The following is a 10518-nucleotide window of genomic DNA, read 5'->3' as shown; positions in this document are numbered from 1 at the left end:
ACCCCTGGTCCTTGTTTCTTTTTTCAGGTCCCCTGGGTCGACATTGTCAATACCTTTTAGGATTTTGAATGTTTGAATCAGATCACCGCGCAGTCTTCTTTGTTCAAGACTGAACAGATTCAATTCTTTTAGCCTGTCTGCATACGACATGCCTTTTAAACCCGGGATAATTCTGGTCGCTCTTCTTTGCACTCTTTCTAGAGCAGCAATATCCTTTTTGTAACGAGGTGACCAGAACTGAACACAATATTCTAGGTGAGGTCTTACTAATGCATTGCAAAGTTTTAACATTACTTCCCTTGAAGTATTGTTAATACTTCTATCAGTTTAGTGAGGAGACTGAACAGTATTTTATGAAATTCTATAGAAATAATAATAAAAAAAAACTAAAACGTATGTCTTTTCACACCTTTATTTCACTGTCTGCTCAGGTCAATAAAAGGGATGATGGCTGTCAGACTCTCACACTCATGAAACGCGCAGTCAAACGAAAAGAGCGAGCTTGTGAAAAAAAGAAGGGTCTGTCAGCCTTTTTTTCCCCGCAGCTTAGCGTGAAAATTCGCGTGTCGACGTAAAAACCTTTTAAATCAGCCCCCCCCACCCCACCCCCCCGTGTGCGTCTGTGAGGGAGGGGGGTGACACCAGGTTGAACACATTGTGTCCTGACGGAGATTAATTATATATATATATATATATATATATATATATATATATATATATATATATATATATATATATATATATATAATTTATTTCTTAGCAGACGCCCTTATCCAGGGCAACTTACAATTGCTACAAGATATCACATTATTTTTACACACAATTCCCCATTTATACAGTTGGGTTTTTACTGGAGCAATCTAGGTAAAGTACCTTGCTCAAGGGTACAGCAGCAGTGTCCCCCCCCCCACCTGGGATTGAACCCACGACCCTCCGGTCAAGAGTCCAGAGCCCTAACCACTACTCCACACTGCTGCCCATTTATATTTACAGAAGATTTTCAAAATAAATCTAATACCTCTCTGTGCTTTACAATGCTTCCCTATGCTTTACCAGACCTCTCTGTGCTTTACAATGCTTCTCTATGCTTTACCACACCTCTCTGTCCTTTCCAATGCTTCCCTATGCTTTACCAGACCTCTCTGTGCTTTACAATGCTTCCCTATGCTTTACCAGACCTCTCTGTGCTTTACAATGCTTCCCTATGCTTTACCAGTCATCTCTGTGCTTTACAATGCTTCCCTATGCTTTACCAGACCTCTCTGTGCTTTACAATGCTTCCCTATGCTTTACCACACCTCCCTGTGCTTTACAATGCTTCCCTATGCTTTACCAGACCTCTCTGTGCTTTACAATGCTTCCCTATGCTTTACCATCCCTCTCTGTGCTTTGCAATGCTTCCCTATGCTTTACCAGACCTCTCTGTGCTTTACAATGCTTCCCTATGCTTTACCACACCTCTCTGTGCTTTTTCTACATGAAACTCTAACTAAATTTCTAGAACTCAACTGCCAAGTCAAACTCGCATTGAAAATGCACACTCTACATAGAATTCACATAATCTCCAAGATAAATATAAAACTAAATATAAAAAAAAACAAAATAACTCACCTCCTTGAAAAGAGCGTCCGACCAACCAGAGGACCACAGCGGTCTGAAGTAGAGCGCGTCCCAACATCGTGAACGACAGACAGACTGGTGAACGGACAGACAAGACAGACAGACAGACAGCCTAAGGACAGCTGATCATAGACTGAGGAAGATAAAGCACAGAGCTTTTATACAGAGCCAGCCCCTCCCACACACACCGGACACACCCACATTCCACAAGACACGCCCCCTGTGCCTGCAAGCCACACCCACTAGGTCACTCCCCTTTATTCCAACAGTTATCTGACACTGCTGCTGATGTTGGACAAATACAACAGTCAATCAATGTGATTGCTGATCCATTCTCTCACCTCTTATTAGCTTTATTAACATGATCACCGGCCCCTCCCTTTAAAGGAGCGCTGACCATCTTTAAAATCCATTCTCTCACCTCTTATTAGCTTTATTAACAGGATCACCGGCCCCTCCCTTTAAAGGAGCGCTGACCATCTTTAAAATCCATTCTCTCACCTCTTATTAGCTTTATTAACATGATCACCGGCCCCTCCCTTTAAAGGAGCGCTGACCATCTTTAAAATCCATTCTCTCACCTCTTATTAGCTTTATTAACATGATCACCGGCCTCTCCCTTTAAAGGAGTGCTGACCATCTTTAAAATCCATTCTCTTACCTCTTATTAGCTTTATAAACAGGATCACCGGCCCCTCCCTTTAAAGGAGCGCTGACCATCTTTAAAATCCATTCTCTCACCTCTTATTAGCTTTATTAACATGATCACCGTCCCCTCCCTTTAAAGGAGCGCTGACCATCTTTAAAATCCATTCTCTCACCTCTTATTAGCTTTATTAACATGATCACTGGCCCCTCCCTTTAAAGGAGCGCTGACCATCTTTAAAATCCATTCTCTCACCTCTTATTAGCTTTATTAACACGATCACTGGCCCCTCCCTTTTCCTCTGTTGAATATCTTTTGGTTATTTGATTGTATTTTATACATTTGGAATATGAGAGTAGAGATGAAACGTGGTGGCTGTTGTTTGGTAATTAACCACTTCCTGTTGTGTTGTAGGTCAAACTGACTCTGACGGCCGAGCAGCAATCAGACAGTGTGACCTACAGCCGCAGCAGGAAGTAGCAGTTTATCCACTGTGCTGTTATAACAAGTGAATAACCAAAATACGTTATTCTACCAATCAGAACCCACTGAAACCTTCAAAACAGGTTTAATAAGAAATAATAATATTTTATACTTGAAAACATTTCTAACGGAAGTCCATTTTTAACCATTAAAGCTGGACTTTTCTTGTAGCTCCGCCTCCGCATTCCAAACGCCACACCCACGGCCGACAGCAGGGCGCCGATTTGCATAGCCCCGCCTTCGACTGTATAAAGCACGCCCATCCTAACCGGGCCACGCCCCTTACATTCCTTTCACTGCAAATCATCGCTGCCCAAAGAAAGAAAGAACGAAACAAGGAAAATAAAAAAAGCAATTCATGGCACAATTTAAACACATACATTAAATTATTACAGCATTACTCCCATGTCATTGCTTTGGCAGTGTCTTCATCTCCCCCCCCCCCCCCCCCCCCCTCCCCTCCCCACCACCTGTTTAAGCAGTGCCCTCATCGCAGCCTAAACACGACACAGTGAGTCAAACTTGAACAAGCTGCAGACATGAGCCATTATTCATTCATCAAACTAGAGCTAACCAGGACTTCTTTAAAATCCATTCTCTCACCTCTTATTAGCTTTATTAACATGATCACCGGCCCCTCCCTTTAAAGGAGCGCTGACCATCTTTAAAATCCATTCTCTCGCCTCTTATTAGCTTTATTAACATGATCACTGGTCCCTCCCTTTAAAGGAGCGCTGACCATCTTTAAAATCCATTCTCTCACCTCTTATTAGCTTTATGAACATGATCACCGGCCCTCCCTTTAAAGGAGCGCTGACCATCTTTAAAATCCATTCTCTCACCTCTTATTAGCTTTATTAACAGGATCACCGGCCCCTCCCTTTAAAGGAGCGCTGACCATCTTTAAAATCCATTCTCTCACCTCTTATTAGCTTTATTAACCAATGAAAGCTGCTGAATAATGTTCCCTTGTTAACATATTGAATTGCACACCCTCTATATAGAATGAACTCCCTCAGCTTCATAGAGTCCAATGAAAGCTGCTGAATAATGTTCCCTTGTTAACATATTGAATTGCACCCCCTCTATATAGAATGAACTCCCTCAGCTTCATAGAGTCCAATGAAAGCTGCTGAATAATGTTCCCTTGTTAACATATTGAATTGCACCCCCTCTATATAGAATGAACTCCCTCAGCTTCATAGAGTCCAATGAAAGCTGCTGAATAATGTTCCCTTGTTAACATATTGAATTGCACACCCTCTATATAGAATGAACTCCCTCAGCTTCATAGAGTCCAATGAAAGCTGCTGAATAATGTTCCCTTGTTAACATATTGAATTGCACCCCCTCTATATAGAATGAACTCCCTCAGCTTCATAGAGTCCAATGAAAGCTGCTGAATAATGTTCCCTTGTTAACATATTGAATTGCACCCCCTCTATATAGAATGAACTCCCTCAGCTTCATAGAGTCCAATGAAAGCTGCTGAATAATGTTCCCTTGTTAACATATTGAATTGCACACCCTCTATATAGAATGAACTCCCTCAGCTTCATAGAGTCCAATGAAAGCTGCTGAATAATGTTCCCTTGTTAACATATTGAATTGCACACCCTCTATATAGAATGAACTCCCTCAGCTTCATAGAGTCCAATGAAAGCTGCTGAATAATGTTCCCTTGTTAACATATTGAATTGCACACCAGCTTTGTAGTTTTCCATAGAGGTAACGAAAAAACAGACACAAATTGAAAAATGTGACATTTGGAAATCAAACTGTACGACTATTATGGCTTTCTTCCGGTATATATTTGCGATATCATTTTGTAGTTTATCTTTGATTACAACACGATGTTCTAAATGATGTTCATATAGTTTTTTTTAATTTTAATTATTATCTCTGAATCCTAAAATTCTAGGGGATATAAAACGTTTTAACCGCAGCTGTAGACAGAGAGACAGAAAGATAAAATGATGGACAAAGTTACTGAGCTCTCTCACAGTGTTCCTTTGTAAAAAAAATAAAACCTCGCTGGGTTGTTAAATACTGCACGCTGGCATCAGACCCTGACCCTGTGACCTCTGCTGACCTTTTGCACACTTGGAATGCCTCCAGCTCCAACACGCTCCCAATAGCGCTCCTTTCAAAAGAGGACCAGCGATCATGTTAATAAAGCTAATAAGAGGTGAGAGAATGGATTTTAAAGATGGTCAGCGCTCCTTTAAAGGGAGGGGCCGGTGGTCCTGTTAATAAAGCTAATAAGAGGTGAGAGAATGGATTTTAAAGATGGTCAGCGCTCCTTTCAAAAGAGGACCAGCGATCATGTTAATAAAGCTAATAAGAGGTGAGAGAATGGATTTTAAAGATGGTCAGCGCTCCTTTGAAGGGAGGGGCCGGTGATCATGTTAATAAAGCTAATAAGAGGTGAGAGAATGGATTTTAAAGATGGTTAGCGCTCCTTTAAAGGGAGGGGGCGGTGATCATGTTAATAAAGCTAATAAGAGGTGAGAGAATGGATTTTAAAGATGGTCAGCGCTCCTTTGAAGCGAGTGATAATAGTGGGTAGGATTTGAATTGAGTTTGTAAGAAAGGTTCGAACTCAGTTATTATTTATTTCTTACACCCTTATCCAGGACGACTTACAATTGTTACAAGATATCACATTATTTTTACATACAATTACATTATGTTTTTACATACAATTCCCCATTTATACAGTTGGGTTTTTACTGGAGCAATCTAGGTAAAGTACCTTGCTCAAGGGTACAGCAGCAGTGTCCCCCACCTGGGATTGAACCCACGACCCTCCGGTCAAGAGTCCAGAGCCCCTAACCAGTACTCCACACTGCTGCCCTGCCAGTTCTGGCTCCTGCTGATAATTGGAAACAGGGAATAGAGAGAGACGGAGAGAGGGAGAGAGGGAGAGCGAGCGAGAGGGAGAGAGGTAATGTTTGCAGGCTTGCAGTGGAATTTGCACAGTGGCTAGACGCACAGAGGTGCCAAAGTCTTGCTGCTGCGGACTTAACCTCTTGATTGCTGGAACGTAGCGACTTTTAAACAAAGAACAAAAAAAAACAACTATTCATTCAGCAGCACTTTCCACTGAGTGTCTCTGAGTGCTGTGTATCCACACTGCGGTCACTTAGTGAATACCTGGGAGTTTACACATCGTTACAATGGGATTATGCAGAGTTACTGTGGACTCAGCGTGGAGATCTGTTTAATGAAGTTCACTTTTTTAAAACTCACTTTCTTTCTCTCTCTTTGTGGCATCACACTGGTAGTGGGGCTCTGTCTATTATTATTATTATTATTATTTATTTCTTAGCAGACGCCCTTATCCAGGGCGACTTACAGCCGTACACAAAAATACATTTCAAGAATCACAGTACAAGTATTAATTAAGAGCAAGATAAAATACAATGACTTCTGTTCTAGCAAGTACAAGTACATGACAAAATACGATTCAATAACAGAGCAGATAACAGTGTCTGTCTGTCTGTCTGTCTGCAGCTTTAATGAAACTAAACTCTTTTCAGAATGTAGTAAACTAACACAGACCCCAAGAAGAAGGGATTATATTGTAGCGTCAAACTGAACAGGATTGTGGGGCTCTGTCTGTCTGTCTGTCTGTCTGTCTGCAGGTCTCAACTATACAGTTTCTATCACATTACAGTCTGTAATAGACATTTCTCTCTCTCTCTCTCTCTCTCTATAGAGTGGTTTCCCCACTCCCTTTCTTTAAGAAAATAAAAAGAAAGACTTTTTAAGAAAATAAAAAACGCTGTTCTGGACAGTACAGGAAACCAGTATATGAGCAAAGCGAGACATTTATTTACCTTTTACATGGCTGAACTGAAGCCATACTGCCAGCATGTGTCTCTGTGAGTGTGTGAGTGAGTGAGTGAGTCTGTGTGTGTGTATCTCTGTCTCTATCAGTGTGTGTGTGTGTCAGAGTGTGAGTGTGTACCTGTGAATCTTCGTGTTTCTCTTTGTGTGTCTCTCTCAGTGTGTCAGTCTCTTTGTGTGTCTCTCTGTGCCTGTCAGTGCGTCTGTCTGTGTGTCTGCATATCTCTATGTGCCTGTGTCTGTGTGTCTCTCTGTCTGTCTGTCTGTGTGTCTGTCTGTGCGTCTGTGTGTGTGCGTGTGTCTGCATGTCTGTGCGTCTCTGTCTGTGTGTCTGTGTGTGTGTGAGTGTGTGTGTGTGTGTGTGTGTGTGTGTCTGTGCGTCTCTGTCTCTGTGTGTGTGTGTGTGTGTGTCTGTGCGTCTGTCTCTCTGTGTGTGTGTGTGTCTGTGCGTCTCTGTCTCTGTGTGTGTGTCTGTGCATCTCTGTCTCTGTCTGTGTGTGTGTGTGTGAATGTGCGTCTCTGTGTGTCTGTGAATGTGCGTCTCTGTGTGTCTGTGCGTCTCTGTCTCTGTGTGTGTGTGTGTGTGTGTCTGTGCGTCTCTGTCTCTGTGTGTGTGTGTTTGTGCGTCTCTGTCTCTGTGTGTGTGTGTGTGTGTGTGTCTGTGCGTCTCTGTCTCTGTGTGTGTGTGTGTGTGTCTGTGCGTCTCTGTCTGTGTGTGTGTGTGTGTGTCTGTACTCCTGGGCTCTGCTCTCCGTCTCATTAACCCTGCACTGCGTCGGTCCGCCTGTGTTTACGCCACGAGCGATGTAGCGTGACCAAAACATTCAGGAGCGTGGAAACATTTACCGCGGGCTGAGCGCAGCGAGACAGGAGCGTCTTTGTAACGAAACCTCTTGTTTATAGATATTTGCGCAGGTGGCTGGAACATTAATACAGAGGTTCTGAAGAAAAAAAAAAATATATATATATACAGTATATACAGAAAGGCAAAGCATGGAGTTCTGCATTGCACACCCCAGTGTATCTCTCTGCAGAAACCCCAGCCAGCACAACCATGAGCACAGAACAGCATAACCAGCATGCTGCACAGTGGCTGTCAATGGGGTGAGGCTGGTAGAATGGGACCACAGTGTGCTGACTATACCCTACATGATCTTCAATGGCAATGCAGACAGACAGTGGCACTGCAATGGTAATAATGGTTCTGTATTACACTGAGGGGCGATGGTAGCACAAGTATAGGGCAGCTGCAATGGGGTGAGGCTGGTAGAATGGGACCACAGCGTGCTAACTATACCCTACATGATCTTCAATGGCAATGTAGACAGACATCTCTCCCCCCCCCCCTTGTTCGCTGGCTTCTCTTTATGAAATGCTTGCCATTTTTAACACCCTGCTAAGGCACCTCAGACTAAAAGATAATATTGATTCTTGGCTCCGTCCCTTTCTCTCTCTCTCTCAAGCTGTGATATATTACATTAAGAATTTCACTGTCTGTGTTTACAGCATACATTGCTGGCAGGAAGGGAACTGCTGTGTAGAGAGAAAGAGAGAAAGACAGAGAGAATAAAAGAAGAGAGAAAGAATGAGACAGAAAGATAAAAAGAAAGACAGACCTTGGTTCTTAAAGCTCAGAGAGAGACAGACAGAGTCCCACAATCCTGTTCAATTTGACGCTACAATATAATCCCTCCTTCTTGGTGTCTGTGTTAGTTTACTACATTCTGAAAAGAGTTTAGTTTCATTAAAGCTGCAGACAGACAGACAGAGCCCCACAATCCTGTTCATCTTGACGCTACAATATAATCCCTTCTTCTTGGTGTCTGTGTTAGTTTACTACATTCTGAAAAGAGTTTAGTTTCTTTAAATGCAGACAGACAGACAGTCAGTTCCCCACAATCCTGTTCTGTTTCACGCGACACGACAAGAAAAAAAGATAGAAAGATCAATCTAAAAAAAAACCTCCAGTGTCTTTACACCTCTCTAAGACAGGCACAGATACAATACTGAGCTTTAGACAGACAGGGATGGGAATCAGACTCCCGCTGCACAGCAGTGTGATCCAGTCCTGGTTTCACTAGGAGTTTAATAATCAGACACACCTGAGCTTGTTACCTAGACACACTGGGGGCTGATCAAGCTGGTAGTAAAACCTGGAATGGATCACACTGCTGTGCAACAGGAGTCAGATTCCCATCCCTGCAATAATAATAATTCTGGTTATCATCACAGGGCTGGGAATGAGACTCCCGTTGCACAGCAGTGTGATCCATTCCTGGTTTCACTAGGAGTTTAATAATGAGTCTTACTCCATCCTTGATCGCTAGACATTGATTTGCCTCTCACCTTCCAGCCACACACTCTCTTTTCCTCAGTAATAATTAAAGAAAAAAAAATCCGGATATCTCTGACTGGCTCGTTCATTGAAGTTGGAAGTTTGGAATTTCTTAGGTGGATGAGATTTGCTCCGAAGTTTTAACAGCTTCCCGCCCGTCTTCAAACAAGACATTGTCCCCCTACTGGTGACAGTGTGCCATTACAGGCAACGGACCTGCAGTCAGGTGCAGCCAGTGAATATTAAGGGGTCATTTAGCAGACACTTTTATCCAAAGCGACTCCCAGAGACTAGGAGGGTGAACTCTGCATCATCAACAACTGCTGCTGCTGCTGTCACTTCCAATAGGAGCTCGTTTGTTTGACGTCTCATCTGAAGGACGGAGCACAAGGAGGTTCAGTGACTCGCTCAGGGTCACACACATACACACAGGGAGTCAGTGGCTGCTGCAGAGTCACTTCTAATAGGAGCTTGTTTGTTTGACGTCTCATCCGAAGGACGGAGCACAAGGAGGTGAAGTGACTTGCTCAGGGTCACACACACACACACACACGCGCGCACGCACGCACGCACGCACACAGGGAGTCAGTGGCTGAGCTGGGATTTGAACCTCCTTGTATCAAGACCCCTTTTCTTTAACCTGTGGACCAGACCTAGACGTAGAAGAGAGAGATGCATCATTTAAATGAACATTTTAAACCATTTAGTTTTGTGTTTATATTCCTAGTTTTTCCCCTGATTAATATGATCCTAGCGTGTGTGCGTGTTCTCTCCGAGTATTACTTCTGTCAACGCACGCGTGTCAGCATATGAACAGAGTAAAAGTAAAGCAACAGCCAAGTGTTTGTGAATAAACTATAATAATAATGTTAATAAACGAGCTGACAAACTAAATTAACAAAGGCACTCCTACATACAGTAAAAATGCAGCAGCCGCTCCAATATAAAATCACAAAGAGGAGAAATTAATTTCAACACAACGGTTATGGAGTTTGGACACCCTTGCTTTAGCTGGAGCGTTTTCAATGGGGAAAAAATCTTGTTCACCACAAGTGGGTTCGCTTAGAAGTGTTTTCATAGGAGCTGCGGCTATACACGAAAGACTGTGGTGCTCCTCAAATACACAGCAATTAAACATGTAAGCGCTGGTGAATTGTTCAAACTTTTACAAAGTTCATGTATAGACCAGCAAATATTTTTTTTAATCCTTTTCCAACTGAATGGTGATCAGTGGGTTTTTTTTTTTTTTTTTTTTTTTAAACAAATTTACAAATGTGAAGGTTAAGGGTTGGATTCCAGCGAAAGCTATAAAACACCAGCGTCCGGAGAGTGTTTGCACATTTCTGAGCCTAAAACGTTCCCAGCATTCAATAACCGGTCAGGACCCTCTCCAAACAGAACAGGGTGTTTGAGCAGGAGCCATAAATCCTGAGGTGTGAGGAGAGAGAGGGGAGGAAAGAGGAGAGAGGGAGAGGGGGGGGGAGAGAGAGAAGACAGACAGTTGTCTTGTATCATCCGAGACAGGGAAATGGAGGGGGGGGGGGGGGGGGGGGGGGGGGGGGTCAGCTGGACACTTAGTTTA

The 10518-nt window shown here is 43.0% G+C and overlaps 1 protein-coding gene across 7 annotated transcripts in view; it reads right to left on the bottom strand.

Moving 5' to 3' along the window:
• The window catches only part of LOC117398288 (uncharacterized), an 18259-nt gene extending 16520 nt beyond the window's left edge, over nt 1-1739 (bottom strand). For all 7 annotated transcript variants that reach the window (XM_059017028.1, XM_059017027.1, XM_059017030.1 and 4 more), the window contains exon 1: nt 1612-1739. In XM_059017028.1, the coding sequence (XP_058873011.1) occupies nt 1612-1678 (67 nt within the window). In that variant the 5' untranslated portion in view covers nt 1679-1739. The remainder of the gene's footprint in view (nt 1-1611) is intronic.
• Between the last annotated feature and the right edge of the window lie 8779 nt (nt 1740-10518).

This window comes from Acipenser ruthenus, chromosome 54 (genome assembly GCF_902713425.1).
Source record: "Acipenser ruthenus chromosome 54, fAciRut3.2 maternal haplotype, whole genome shotgun sequence".
In the NCBI taxonomy this organism is placed as follows: domain Eukaryota; kingdom Metazoa; phylum Chordata; class Actinopteri; order Acipenseriformes; family Acipenseridae; genus Acipenser; species Acipenser ruthenus.
This window is presented reverse-complemented; position numbering and strand designations above follow the sequence as displayed.